General features: G+C 35.2%; 1 protein-coding gene across 4 annotated transcripts; it reads right to left on the bottom strand.

The window, feature by feature from the left end:
• Positions 1-300: 300 nt before the first annotated feature.
• LOC106083022 (dual specificity mitogen-activated protein kinase kinase dSOR1) lies at positions 301-3,983 on the bottom strand. 4 transcript variants are annotated; one of them, XM_013245836.2, is made up of 5 exons: positions 3,888-3,983; positions 3,651-3,828; positions 1,049-1,688; positions 663-989; positions 301-591 (listed from the first exon to the last, which is right to left on the bottom strand). In XM_013245836.2, the coding sequence occupies exons 2-5, from the start codon at positions 3,746-3,748 to the stop codon at positions 475-477; spliced, it is 1,182 nt and encodes a 393-aa protein (XP_013101290.1). In that variant the 5' UTR covers positions 3,749-3,828; positions 3,888-3,983; the 3' UTR covers positions 301-474. The 4 variants fall into 4 exon arrangements, with proteins under 4 accessions (XP_013101290.1, XP_013101291.1, XP_059222267.1 ...); XM_013245837.2 differs by having other exon boundaries at positions 1,049-1,679; XM_059366284.1 differs by lacking the exon at positions 3,888-3,983 and having other exon boundaries at positions 3,651-3,881.
• Positions 3,984-15,896: the final 11,913 nt, after the last annotated feature.

Below are 15,896 nucleotides of genomic sequence, written 5' to 3'. Positions count from 1 at the left end.
AACACATGTCTACGAATAGAGGGCGCTCTATTCATATTTGACGTACATAAGGAAAGTCTTGCGAATAAAGAGACATACAAATCACATGTCATGCAATAACACCTTCACTTAGAGAATTGTGAAACCAAAGCTTTTGATGGGAAACGAATACACCAGCTTTTGATGGGAAACGAATACACCAGCTTTTGATGGGAAACGAATACACCATCTCCGTCCTAGTGAGCAGCCAGTTAGCTACGCAAAGATTCTTAGATGACCATTTTAAGAAAGAGTTTCGTTAATTTCTGTTTTAGTTTCTTTTGATCGATAATATTTCTTAATACTTATGCAGTGTTTTATTTAAATATTTTTTTTTTTTTTTGTTTTGTGTTTTTTGTTTTTCTTGGCTGGTGTTAATAGTTTAGACAGCGGCGGTCGGTTATGAATATTTTGTTTTGTTTCTATTTACGAATAGAAAATAATATATATGCATGTTTATTGATTCGGTGAAGTGTTACGTTTTGGTGTAGATGGAGGTAAATCCATTGTCTTGCATACCCAGCCGGCAATATCGACTTCTTCCACTTCGGCTTTGCGTATCCAAGCATGATTCTAAAGTTCAAAATAAGTAATTTTTCGATAAAATCATGAATATTTGTTTAATTGCTGCCATTTGTACATACCAATAAAGTCTTAAGATCTGCCCGTTCATCAGGATTTTTCTTTAAGCAAATGTCTACAAAGTCTTTAAAGTCATCAGTAAATACTGGGTGTTCTAGTTTAGGTGGAGGTTCATTGACTATATAGTCTAGTAACTCAAATATCGCCATTACTTTGGGTTCAACCACAGTCTGTGTGCCATCTTCATTGTTCTCATCGAAAATTGAGGCTATTGTTTTTGCATCGGGTGGTGGTATGGGATACATGCCTATAGCCATTTCAACTAAAGACAAACCCAGCGACCAAATATCTGACTGTACGGAGTAATGTGTTCCTTGAAGTCTCTCGGGCTGGAAGTGTAAGATATTAAAGAAATTGGTTTTCGTTTTTATAGATTCATTGTACTTACAGACATATAACTTCTGGTGCCTACAAAGGAGTTCGCCATGGAGTCTATCAATTGACCAGATACACCAAAATCACAGATTTTTATTTCTCCACTGCTGTTGACTAAAATATTGCTGGGCTTCACATCTCGATGCATAATGGCATGTTTTTCTCGCAAATAGCTTAGGCCTTTCAGTACTGCCAAAGTAATTTTGCCCAATATAGACTCGGGTATGCGACCAGCTCGCTTCAGAATCAAATCCAGAGAACCACCGTCCATGTATTCCATGCAAATACTGATTTCTCCATCACTATAGAATGCCCCATAGAAGCCCACGATATGGGGGAAATTGCATTCATGTAAAACTTTAAGCTCTCGTATGATTTGCTTCTTAATGGCTGGTTTCACCTCCAGATGTATTAGCTTGCGGGCCATTATCAACTGCGTTGGTATATGTCGGACTTTCATGACGACACCGCCATTGCCAGAGCCCAATTCGCCCAGCTTCTCAAGATCATCATCGGATAGTTCGCCTATTTTCTCCTTTTGGCTTAGGAATACTTTGATACGCTTGCGCGCTGTGTCGTCCATATCGAGTTCCTCCAGTGTTTCGGTCAGCGCCTCGATGCTCGTCTTCGGCTTGCCCAGCAAACTATGTTTTCTTTAATTTAACTTTTAAATGAATTTTTGTACAACAAAACAAAAAATATGCAAGGCAAACAATGAGGAAACAACAAAAAGTCTCGAGAAGTAGTAGAGTGTTGACAGGAACGATTCTACTAAAGATGAAGAGATAGTAGAAAGCAAAAGACAGAAAGTACGACGACTACCTTTTTGGTAAGTTTGTTAAGGATATGGAAAGCAAATGGTCGTTCCAGTTTCGTTTGGAGTTTGGAAATATTATCAAAAAGTAGGCATAACACCAGCTGAAATCTTTGTTGTAGATGTAGATTTCCTCATTAATAAAGGCTTTATTAGAAGGGGCTTAACAGCTCGAACGGCTCGAACATTGTCGACGTCAAAAGAGAATCTTAAAAAATGGGAATTAAAATTTTCAAAGCCAATCTGTTTGTGTAGTTATCTATCAAACAATTTGTATTGTCATATGTATTTTCAAACATAGCAACTCTAAAAGTTATATGCATCGTGTGATACGCACCAAAAATTTAATATGAAAACTGAGTTTCGAGTAGAGCGAGCTCTTATTTCATAGAACATACGTGTAGACACATGTCCATAAAAAATTAAAGCCCTCTACTCGTATTTGACGTACATAAGGAAATTCTTAAACTACCATTAGACGATAAGACATGTGACATGTAATTTCAAAGACAGCTCTGAAAGTTGACATATGACAAACGAATTTTGGAATAAATTTGCATATTTTTCGATTAAATCGTGCTTTTATTTCGAACATACATGTAGATACATGTAGATACGATTAGAGCACGCTCTATCCGCAAACGAAACGTACATAAGACAAGTCAGAAAGTGACAGCACATGTCCTATCGTCTAATGACAGCTTTATGAATACAGTAAGTGACAGAACATATGTAATGCACATACTGTGATACAGCAGCTTAAGCAGTAAGATTAAGGCGCTATTACATGGCATGTAGATGTCTTATGACATGCCACTTATTGTATACGATTCATCATTTTTGCCAAAACACCTGTATGCTATTTTCGTATGACATAAGCTAAAAATTTGAGCAAAAGCTGATTTTTATTCATAAAAATTGTTAAAGTTTTAAGAAAGCTGGTTAAACCATAAATTTGTGGAAAAAATTTAGTTTGGGGTTACTTTCATTCGACTGACAACAAAAACAGCTGATTTCTTTATGTTTTTTTCAGAAGGAATCGAGCACTAATCGAAAAAATTTGCCTGTGCTATTTTGAAAAGTGATTTTCATATGTTAGTTTCGTTTGTATCACACGATATGTACAACTCAACATGTGCTAAATTTTACATGTCATCAAACAACTACATGCCGTGTAATAGAGCCTTAACTTTGCTGCAAAAGGTGTTTAATCTAAATAAAGAAAATATGTGGAGAAGTTTTTCTTTTGTTGTTTTTAAACATTTTATTTTCAGACCTAGAAAAGTATGCCGGAAGCATTTGTGGTCAGTCAATCTGATTGAGTAACGTCCAATTTAACAATAACACCAACTGCAAAAATTTATTGCAAGAAATCTAATGGTAGCCGAGCAATCCACCATATGCTTTTTTGTTTTTAAACTCGTTACCCTATCTAGCTAAAGCTTAATTTTATCTTGCATTGGTAAGAGATGTTTTGCTTTTCTAAGCGTATCTATTTATGTGTCATCAGCATATTTTAAACGTTGACCAATTCAATTCCAAACCATGGCTATAGAAAAACATTCATCCAGTCACAACTTTATCTATCCTGCTACTACATCTTTAAAGCGACTACTACTAACTAACGATGACGTTGAAGTAGTTGTTGTTATTGGCATGAAAGAAATGTATACAGGTATGTATGTATGATATATTTTTTGTTTTAATACGGGCTAAAGAGATGATTAGAAGCATTCAAGGATTAACAACCAACAGCAAACAATAAGAACAACAACAAAAGTTTAAAAAATTGTATATTTACTCTGTGCCAGAAGGTGTCTTAAATGGTGACGAGGCCTGTGACGCACCGTCTGATGCGTCCACTGGTGGCAGTGTGAGGTTCAGTTTGTTCTTAGACATTTTCCCCAAATTGCAAGCAGATTATTTTGTGTCTCGTAGCTACGTACAATGCTGATCCAGTCTTTATTTCGCATCCAAAACTAATATCAATATCCTGTATCAAAATTTATATTCTGAATCAATATAGACAGATACACACCCGATCGGCCCAAAGAAAAAATTTATTTAATTTTTGTTTTGGTTTTTAGCTTCTAAGGATCTAAAATTCGACTAATCGACTTTATGTGTAAAAAAATCGAATAGCCGAAAGTCGACTTTTAGTGGAGTAAAGTATCGAATAGTCGAGTACTCCTCGACGAATAATCGACTTTTACATCACCCATTGTTAACAGCCGGCCAGGCTTGACGGTATTAAGATGTCAGATGTACGCACATGTATACAAATTTCTTTGTGTTTGTTGACAAAACGTCGATCAGCTTGTTGACAATGATTTGTGGTTGTTGTACAATCAAGACCACCTTTCATGACATAATTATCAGGTAATGTACCATTAGCAGTTGAGTATAATTTTTTCTCGCGAAGTGCACTATCTGTCAACGAGTTTTGATAGCGTGTGTTTATTATAGTAAAGTACGATAACTCACACAAACAACGAAAAATTTAAGTAACTCAAAATCAGAGTTGCACTAATCACTGATTTTGACAGATAGTGCACTCAATATTTTGTTATTGGGCAACTGCCACTACCTGTAAATGAATGTATCTTGCTGGTAACCAACAATCCGAAAGCTACATTGCAAGGGTTATTTCTAATAGCACTTTAACATTTCAATTTACGGCATTTGCCACTCAAGGTAGTTTCGTTGGGGGAAGAGTTTTGTTGTTGTGCTAATGACAATACCTCCTAATTGTACCATGCTCAAATAGGCAGATTTGCTCATACTGAAAATGTATGGGAAACCTCCTTGCAATATACGAGATTTTCGAAATATAGTCGCAAATCAAGATTGACCCAAGCGTAAACATGGTTTAACCTTCTATTAGTGAATCCTTCCGAAAATTAAATAAATTGTATGTCGGCTGATCGCTTGGCTTAACCTTATGGACTTTTTAGACGGCACATCATGATCGTATTCATCGTGTGTACGGTACACTACCACGGTACACTACCTGGTAATTATGACATGGTTACCGGTTACCTGTGTTTGCATTACCGCTTATCTTTGCGATTTGCGTGGCCAACCTCATTGCAGATTAGAAATTAAGACGTTAAGTATAAATAAAAGAGGCTTGTGAACCCAAACAAATTATAAAATTGTGCGTAATAAACATAGCCCTGAATTATATCAAACAATAAACATCAAATATATTGCAAAAAATTTAATGAATACACAAAATTTAAATAAAACAGGACGATTCATTTAGGTTGTTGTATTTACCAATCTAGTGGATTCGTTAGCAAATGCTCTTCCCGCTAAAGCTGCCATTAGACGATCAGACATGTCGTATGTTATTTCAAAAATAGTAATTCTATTCACACATCGTGTGATACCTTGAGTAAATTGAGTTTTTGTTTAATCAAATATGAATGTAGACACATGTCTATAAAAAAGTACAATACATATGAGATTACATGCCGATTACAGCGCACTCTATCCGCATATGACATACATAAGACAAGTCTTATGAATACAGGAAATGACATGTCTTATCGTCTAATGGCAAGGAGGAATTAAAAAGGTGGTCTCACGCAAACAGCTGTTAACAGCCACCCAGCTTTGACGGCATTAAGATGACAGATTTTTGTTTGCATTCTCTTTGTTGTTATCTTCTTTCTCCCGTATTCTCTGCCCATGTACGCACACGTATACATACACACACACAATTTTTTTTGTGTGTGTTGGCAAAACGTGGATCAGCTAGATGACAAGATAGTGCATTGCACCATATGATTTGTGGCTGTTGTACAAATGAGATCACCTTTAATTGTTTCTCTATGGTCTAATGGCAGCTTTACCAGTCTAGTATATTCTAGCTAGCTTATGGCTGGTACTATGTTCGTTTTTCACAGTGAAACCCATGTTTTCGCGATTAATTTTTTAAACACTACACAAAAACAATGATAAAATAACAATTTTAAAAAACTTTACCTTAAAGGTGGAGTAACATACGGAAAAGTTGAACAATTTTTCTCTTAAATGTGATTTTATTAAAATATTAGGCAATTTTTGCGTTCCAGAACTTTTAATCATTGAATAAATATGTTGCATTCTTCCTCTTTTAGTTTTGTCAATCCGATTGAATGATGACACCATATGTTTCAAAAAGCGGCAATAACATTAGCCGCTTAGCATTACGGGGATAGCATTTTTCTCCATATGAACTAAGCGAAAAGATTCGCTAAATCGGTAAATAAATCACTGATTAAACGTTCTACAGTGGCTACAACAAAAAATGTTATGAAACACTATTGTTGAGATTTATTGTCTCTTGCTTCTGCTACAAAATTTTGTTCGTTTTATAATTTGTTTAGGAAGGAATTAGATTTTTATGTTTTGACATTATTATTACGAATGACTCGTTTTTGTGGAGCATTTAATTACAATTGCAATTAATTGGCGTGAATTAATTAATTTAATTATACTGAAGCAGCGACATGTCGCTATTATTTTATTCATATAACTCAGTACGTGTTCGCATTTTCTTCGTCATAAATTTTTTACAAATGCGTTTTGACAGTTGTCCGGCTTTAGAAAGGAATTTGATTTACGGTCAATTTTTTTCCTTTTTGTCACGCGATTCGTTCTCCAATTCATTAAAAACAACTGATTTTATAAAGGGAAAACATCTGTTTTCCGTGAGTTGGCAAACAAATCGATGGACAAAGAGAAAAAAGTCAGTGTTCTAGGCCGTTTTTATTTGACATTATGTGTGTTCGTTGTTGTGATAATATTTGTGCAAATTGGCATAAATTGTTTGTCAACAGAATAGAGCAGGAGAGTGCGTGAAAGCGAACAAAATGTTGGTTATTTGGTAATTGAGAGCTTGCAAATTTCTCCTGGAGGTTTTTTCCAGTAGGAATTTGCAGAATCGAAGCTGTTTTATTCAAATGAATACCAAAAAACAATAAAGGCTGTGTTTACTCTCGAGTAGACCTATTATTCAGGGCTGTGTTTATTTAGCACAATTTAGGCATGAATTTGAGTTCACATGCCATGAATGAATCGTTTTTGTGAGAGACGAATCGTTTTGCTATTTTAATTTGTAAAGGCTATATCATGGTACAATTAAGAGGTAGTGTCATTTGCACTACAACTAAAATGTACCCTCAAAGAAACTACCTTGAGCGGCAATTGTCGTAAATTGAAATGTCAAAGTGGTTTTAGAAATAAACTTTGTTTTACAACCTTTCTTTTTCAAATGTGCTTTATATATGCATTTTCGTTATTAAAACTCTGTTTTGTTGCTTATGTGTTGAACATCGGATCAAATAGAACATATTTTTAAGATTTGAGAAAAGAAATCACAGCTCTATTATTGAGCATTTGACATTTAGATTTATTGCAAAACCAAAACAAATATAAAAAAAATTACTCAGCTGTTTACATGACCTCACCTTATAAGTGCATCCTGGTTCTATTATCACTTTTCGTCATACTTTTCGCCGATTACTTTTTTTAGATAATACATTTTAAAGCAAAACATCTTGCCGATTTCATTCAGTAGGACATTTCCTCATTACTTATGGTAAAATTTTAATAAAATTATTGTTTTATCATTGTTATTTGTGTAGTGTTTTAAGAAAGTAATCCCAAAAACATTAATTTTCAACGTTGAATAACGAACATAGTTCCAGCCATGATATAATTAGCAGGTAGAGTACCGTAAACAGCTGATATAATTTTTTCCCGCGAAGTGCACTATCTGTCAACGAGTTTTGGTTGTGTGTGTGTATTATAGTTAAGAACCATAACTCACACAAACAATGAAAAATGGCGCGAACTAGTTACGTACACAAAATCAGAGTTTCACTAATCACTGATTTTAATAGACAGTGCCCGCAATATTTTGTTGTGGGGCAACTGCCACTACCTGAATATATCTTGGTACAAGCCATTAAGGTAGAACGAGTCCTTTTCAGTTTCAATTATAAAGGGAAAACGTATCGATTATCCAAAAAAGCTTTGGTCTGAACGCCTTATAAAGGAAAAACAAGTCGTTTGCTCAAAACAGGTTTGATTTGAACGTCTTATACTATGTTCAGACTAAAGCGACGGTTCAAAACGAGTCAATGCAGACATGGCATTATAAGCCCCTTGCTGATAACAAAGGTTGGAAAGTTTTCATATGGCAATAACGTCAAGTGTTATTGTGAATACCTAGTATACATGGTAGCATTTTTCATACTTGGTTTAAATGTTAGAACCGTTAATATAACATGTGACTATTAAAAAACAGATTGTAAAATGAATAATTAATTGCTTTTAAAAGTAAGTATTTCATGTCTCATAGATATAATATAAGTCCTCAATGCTTTCTGATTGTAGTCTTGTTAAGGTGTTGTTATTTAACAATTGCCAGAGGCGGAGCCTTTAAGCGCTGTTGTCCCTTTCTCTCTTATACCCACATATGCGATGGCCCTCTGGAGTTCGGTTGGTTTGATTGTGTTGTGTCGGCAGTTTTACTACATCACATTCTCTTTGGTTTTTTTGGAGGTAGGATTAATGATGAGTCAATTAGCTTGACTTTATTTTGGTATGCGACAGACAGCTAAGTTGCCATATTTGTTTTTATATCAAATGCCAACATTTATCCCCACATATGAAAATTAACAAATCAAAGTGTTTCATTGCAATGTGACTTGTGGAAATGATGAAATGATAGATGATAGGTGGCGCTTTGTAGATAAGTTCCTCTAGCTTACCTTGAGGCTTTGTTTCCGTCTAGTTAAAAAAAAAACAGCAGGCAATTAAAATTTTTTTCCACTGAAAAGTCTGTCAGCACCTTTAATTGGTCATTAGTTAGGCTTTTCTTTGCCGCATTGTCAAAACACCAGTCTCCCTCCGCACAAAGGCAAATCAAATGCTAAATAAAGAATAAAGCAAATCAAAACAAAAAAATACTCCAAAGTGTGCTAAGTCGCCTCAATAAATAACAAAAATGTTTAATTTATGAAAATTTAGACAATAATTCATTTTGCAACACCGTTCTATGTTCTATGCAAACGAAAATGCTGGCAGTTGTGCTTTCGAAAATAGCACAGTCGATAGTTAACCAGTCAAGCCATAGCCAAATGCTCAATGGCTCTGCCACTTTAATTGCTGTTTTTTTTCCTTCATTTGATTTAATTTAAATTCAGCACCACATTTTATAGAGTCGTTTATTGGAGGGATTGTAGCAGCACACGTTTCTGCTTAATTCGAAATGTTAGCAAATCAAGTCCTCCTTAGATTTGGCTACCAACGGACAGAAGACTTGACGTGAAACTTAAATCAGTGACGGCTGGCAAATATCAAAATTATAATTTCATCAACCTGATCGGATTGCAAGCGTAATCAAGTTGTTTAGCCTCTTTAATAAAGACGTTCACTTAAATACAAATACATATTTCGACAGACACATTATTTATCGATTTTTATTCATTCTTGACTTAAAGATGACAACATTTTATTGTCATTTTTGATGAGCAATTTATGTCTCACATATTGAAGAAATTATTTTACAAATGACTGATTGATAATTAGTATTTCTTATTGTCTTATTGGCAAGTTCCAATAGGAATATAATTCAAGTCATTAAATGCCAACCTTTTTATACCCTCCACTGTAGAACAGCAGGATTCACTAATAGAAGGTTAGGTCACATGCAAAAACACAAAGTGGATAGGCCCCATAAACATCATTAAGGATGTCAAATCTGACGATTGAAAATGTCATCATATAGGAGAAAACGTAAACAAAGAATGAATGTAAAAAGAGAACAAGTTGACATCCTCAATGCCAAGTACTGCCAAATATTAAAAAAAAGTATATCGGCTGATCGCTTGGCTTAACCTTATTCAGTGAATCCTGGTAGAACAGGATGCGCCAGAGAAACTTAATTAGTTGTTAAACTCCCCAGCAGTGAGTTGGGCGGGCACGGGGTCGAGAGAGGGCGCATATGGAGTGGGAAGTCCCCAAGTTTGTTTCTCTCTCTAGTTAGCAGAGGGTCTTGGCCGTCGAGAGTTTCTTTTCTAACGGTCACTCACTTGTTGCTACGCAACGTGCCTTTCGCGCTCGCTTTGAAATTCCTCCTCACAGATTCGTTCCTGGCCGTAATCCGAATCTGTCGTGGATTAACTCATTTTGGGAGTGTGCACAAAAAAAATTAATTTATTCAATCATTTTTTTATCGAAAAACTTGAAAAACTTTGAAAAACTTTTCAACAGAAGATACAATTTTAGTATTTAAGTTAAATTAAACTACTGAACCATAATTGCTGTGTATTATTTTGGTACTATATAGCACAAATCACGATTAATCGGTTATTGCAAAAAAACTGCAAACTTGACCATGAACATTCCATTAAGGAACTGGGGAAAACTTCCCACAAATCTATGGGATTCAATTTTAAGCTCAATGATAAGGGACCTCCTTTTTATAGCAGAGCCCGAACAGCGTGCCGCAGAGTGACACCTCTTTAGGGAGAAGTTTTTATATGGCAAAGTACCTCACAAATGTCGCCAGCATTAATAGGGGATAACCACCGTTGAAAAATTTTTTCAGGCGTCCAGCGTCATAGGCGGACATGCTAACCTCTGCGCTACGGTGGCCTCCAATCGGTTATTATTATCTGCATGTTATCGATAACTATCAAAAACAACTTTGCACCGATATCCTATCCAGAACATCTGACTTGCACTTTCTCTCTCTCACAAATCTATAAGGCACCCCGACATTCGACGTTTTTTTGAACAACTTCGCGGAGTATCCCTATAAACAAAAAATAGGGTTGACCCCGGACCTTTGCCCAAACAAAGTACCTCGGGCTCACGTTGCAGAAGGAAAACGTCTGTGTACCACATATTATAGAAATTAAGTAAAAATTTCAATGATTTTTTTAATTACATCAATTAAAAATTTAACAAAATTTGCAGAACATTTCAATGACTTTTTTAATTGGATCAATTAAAAAATTAATCGAAAATTTAAAAAATTTCAATAATTTTTTAATTGAAAATGTTTGCAAATACGGTAATGATATTATCATCTTCGTTATTGAAGCAGTTTCAATTAAAAAAAATTAATTGCATCAATTATTTTTGTGAATGAAACAAATTTTTATTTTGTCACAAAAAAAATCACAAAAAGTCCCCTGTTTGGGGAAATTTCCCCTAACACTGCCTCCAACAGTTATCCTGTACCACAGTAGTGGTGTAGGGTATAAGTACATATATTCTTCGGAACCAAATCATCCCTATTGTTTCCTGTTACATTAGTGTGATCACGGTTTTAACATAGGGCCACTTCTGGTTGCTTATGTATTCGCCCAGTTAGTCTCGACAGTGATGTAGTGCTACCGATCCTATGTTCGTACTCATACGAGACTTTAACCCCGACTGAATAACACAAAATATGCCGATAAACGAACTTGAGAGAACTTTCTAAGACTTCCTCCTAGAACATGTTTGCAATTGTCCCTAATAGTAAGAGAGACATTAATGTGAAGTATTGCGAAATGGATTACACATAAGGTTGCTCTATTCATCTGCGCTTCCCAAACATTATCCACCCATTGAACTACAACACCAAGTTGGGTATGATCGGCTTGTAACTTTTCAGCAATGTGAACTGTATTCTTGAAGTACAAGTCAATCGGCTCGGTCTGCAACAACAGCTCCAAGAATCTGACCGCAGAAGTACATATATCATAACACAGAAAAAATATAGACCTTAATTTGAAATATGGTATTGACTTCAAAAAATTTTCAAATAAGGTATTGATTGCTTTAATAATTTTTGACATAGAAATTCGATTTTCTTTTGTATCACGGCAAGTGATTGGTAAGCAAGGCTCACGTTGAACATATTTTTAATTGTACGAATTAAATTTGTTATTTTATTAATGGTTCAATGATCAAGATTATATTGTGTTTCCTTGCACACATATGAAATGCGAAAAGTGAGAAAAAGTCAAATATATGTCTCGCTTCTATCTAATCCGATTTGGCTGAAATTTTGCACATAGTGTTTTGGTATCACTTTCAACAACTGTGCTAAGTACGATTCAAATCGGTTCATAATTTGGTATAGCTGCCATATAAACCGATCTGGGATCTTGATTTCTTGAGCCTTTAGAGGGCGCAATTGTCATCCGATTTGGCTGAAATTTTGTACAACGGCTTTTCTCATTAACTTCAACATACGTGTCTAATAATGTCTGAATCGATCAATAGCTTGATACAGCTCCCATATAAACTTATCTCCCGATTTTGCTTCTTAAGCCCCTACAAGACGCAATGCTTATCCGAATGAACTGAAATATTACACAATGACTTCTACAATGTTCAGCATTAGTTTATGATCCGAATCGGACTTGATATAGCTCCAATAGCAAAAAAGTTCTCATTCAATATTCTTTATTTGCCGCTCATAGAAATCGACAAATGCGATCCAATGCGAACATATATATGGGAACTACATCTAAATCGGAACCGATTTTGACCAAACGTCTTAGATATTGTCGTCGGCAGGAAAGAGGTGTGTACTATTTTGACAATATTGGTCAATAATGTGCTTGCTGTGACCCCAGAAGTGAAAATCGGGCGATATATATATGTCAGCTATATCTAAATCTGAACCGATTGAAATTCACCAGTAATGTCGAGAGTCATAAGAAAATCCTTCCTGCCTAATTTCGAGAGAATCGTTTAACAAATGACTATTTTTGATTGGATTATTACTGCCAATCGCAAGAACATATATATGGGAGCTATATCTAAATCTGAACCGATTTCTAGCAAACTTCTTAGATATTGTGGTGGTCATCGGGAAAAGCTCTGTACAAAATTTTGGCAAGATTGGTCAATAATGAGCTTGCAGTGACCCTAGAAATGAAATCGGGCGACATATGTATATGAGCTATTAATATAGGAGCTATATCTTAATCTGAACCGATTTCTGTGAAATTCACCAGTAATGTCGAGAGCCATAAGAAAATCCTTTCTGCCAAACTTCGAGAGAATCGGTTAACAAACGACTATTTTATTGGATTATTACTGCAAATCGGACGAACATATATATGGGAGCTTTATCTAAATCTGAACCGATTTCTATGAAATTCATTAGTAATGTAGAGAATCATGAGAAAATACTTCCTGCCAAATTTCGAGAGAATCGCTTAACAAATAACTATTTTATTGCATTATTACTGCAAATCGGACGAACATATATATGGGAGCTATATCTTAATCTGAACCGATTTTTTCCAATTTCAATAGGCTTCGTCTCTAATCTGAAAAACATGCCTGTACCAAATTTGAAGACGATCGGATGAAAACTGCGACCTGTAGTTTGTACACAAATTAACAAGGACGGACAGAAGGACAGACAAACGGGCAGACAGACGGACAGAAAGACGGACAGACAGACGGACATAGCTAAATCGAATCAGAAAGTGATTCTGTGTCGATCGGTATACTTATCAATGTCTCTTCCTTCCAGCACATTACTAATGCACTAAGTTATAATACCCTGTACCACAGTAGTAGTGTAGGGTATAAAATTTGTTAATCAATTATACAAATTCCTTTATAGGACCGATACCAGCAAATTTTTTAATTGAAAATAAAAATTTTTTGTCTGTGCACTTATAAATCGTGAAGCCACCTTATTTGCTCTATTCAACAATATGAGACATGTATTACGTCACAGGCCCACAAACATGGTATACGTTAGACAGAACTGGTCGCACCACCCCCCGAATATAGTCCTGGCTATACACCTAGATCATAAAATTCCACCGAGCTTTTAAAACCCAGTTCAGATTTCTATCCAGAATCACATCAAGAAATTTTGACAGCTACATCAAGGAATTTTGTCGAAAAAAATCTCAATGTCCGTCAGTTATGGCCATGTATGTTACTGAGTTGACCTGTACAGTAAGTTTTCAAAATGACTATACCGTTATTCCGCTCTGAATGAAGCAATCACAAAATTTAAGCGGCATTAAATAGAGTCAACGCCATAGATTTATTTACCCATAATTGTGTTATTGATATCGGTCTTACTTCAGTTCAATTGTTTTATTTTCCTCTGAGATGTGGTGTGGCTAATCTTTTGGCCTGCCTGCAGAGACGCAATAAAACTCAGACTGTTCGAAACCATCAAATTGTGGCAGGCAGACTGCACTTTTGCCTTGAATACCTTATCTCGCATAATTGCATAAAAAGAAATTGGGAAATCATCCTTAGAGTTGTAAAGAACTTCTTGCTCGATTATGTGCTTCATTGACATTCATGTATGTAAAATGTGTAATATTTAATCACACTTTTGTTGCCTGAATAGCAATTGCATCGGCTCGGATATGGACAGACAGCTCATCAAACAATAAACACTTCATATGAATTTCATGGCAACTTAGCCCAAAGAGCCTAATGGCGATTGTTTTTTTTTTCTCTCTCTCACAAAAACAAAACTCCATGGGCATATTAATTGAATATGATTGGTATGCCTGGATGATATTTGTAGTGGTGTGCATTACACATTCACAGTGAATGAGGTGGTAGGTACTTGCTTGCAAGAGTACACAAGAGCAATTGCCCCTAAAATGCGAGTAGAACAAACACATGTACAAACACATATTAATACATTGCAATGCATAGATAGAACCGAATATGCGGATTATTCCGTTTATTGAAGTTTGTTTTTTGTTTTGACTCGGGCATATGTGCTGTATGATGCATGAATAATTACAAGTAGGTGTGTTTGAATGTGTAGGGTATAGTGGAGAGTAGGGTTTTGTGTACAGAGGAATGCCAAACGAAATTGAGGGAGTTGGATTTTTGTTTTTGCATATTAAAATACACAGTTCGTTTGTTATGGCTATAATTGTGCTCGTTTCATGCACTCGGCATTGTTTATTGTGAGATGCTGCAGCATCAGCGTGAAACACAAGAGAGGACATAGGTTTGTAGTGAACATTTTAACTAGGGATTCTTAAATGTACGAAACTCATAACTCCATACAAACATACATACGAGTGTTTGTATGTATGAATGAATGTATAAATGCACTGGTGCATTTAAGTATATTGATGGCCATATTTGCTTTTGTTTCATCGATCGATTGTACTATTTTTAAATACTTTTTAGGGTATTATTTTTATTGTTTTTTCATTTGTTGTTGCACTAAGCTTCCTTTTGCTATCTGCCGTTGTTTTTTGTTGTCGTTCAATTGTTTCGTCACCATTCAAGTGGAAACCTTTTAGTCAGTTGAAAGGCCGACACTTTTCATTTTATATTTTGTTTTGTTTTCCTACAAACAATATTTTCATGGCTTGTGTTATGCTGGAATGTGTCCTTTTTATGCGCCTACGAAACCAATTTATTGGTGAAATTTGTTTTTTTTTTGTTTCATTGGTCTGCATTATCAATTTAAGAGAAATTAATGAGTAGGAATTGATCCTACTGGCTTTTCTTTAGAAAAAGCATCCAGAAAAATAAAAAATATTTGAATAGTAATCAGAAATGTTGATTAACATGATGCTAAATAAGATTTTCTTTGTAGGGCATGGTAGCTGCAATTTGTGCTTTTCAGTAACTGAAGCTTGTGCAAACTGTATATCCAACAACTAAATTAATGGAATAAGTTGCATTAATGTGGTTTTAACTGTTTAGATTAGCAGTTGCGATCTAGATAACCAGTCAAATGCTATTACAAAGGAAAAAACACATTTTCTGCCTAACTTCAAAAAGGATTTTTTTGTTTTTCTATTTGTAATAGAAACAGATAACCCTTTGGTCTGCAGCCGAACAAATATCAAACATCAAAAATTTCAAAGAAAACATTTTAATATATTTTTTTCGGTGTAATTCAGACAAGTTTTTAAAAAATGATAACCTTAAGAGAATCTCTTACTGTATGTAGTGCAGGACACAGTCTGCTCTTCTTCGACGTCCTCAAAGATGTTGTTACACGCTAAAAAAAAGTTTGAGACATTTTTACGAA

The sequence above is a fragment of the Stomoxys calcitrans genome, chromosome 4 (assembly GCF_963082655.1).
Source record: "Stomoxys calcitrans chromosome 4, idStoCalc2.1, whole genome shotgun sequence".
Taxonomy (NCBI): Eukaryota; Metazoa; Arthropoda; class Insecta; order Diptera; family Muscidae; genus Stomoxys; species Stomoxys calcitrans.
The sequence above is the reverse complement of the archived record's forward strand: the minus strand, read 5'-3'. Positions and strand labels throughout refer to the sequence as shown.

What these genes read in the sequence shown, in the direction of transcription:
- LOC106083022 (XM_013245836.2), bottom strand. Translation starts at nt 3,748, where the DNA reads ATGTCTAAGAACAAACTGAACCTCACACTGCCACCAGTGGACGCATCA. An exon ending in AAGACACCTTCTGGCACAGA is followed by an intron (nt 1,689 to 3,650) that starts GTAAATATACAA and finishes GTTAAATTAAAG; the next exon opens with AAAACATAGTTTGCTGGGCA. An exon ending in CAGATCTTAAGACTTTATTG is followed by an intron (nt 592 to 662) that starts GTATGTACAAAT and finishes TTTGAACTTTAG; the next exon opens with AATCATGCTTGGATACGCAA.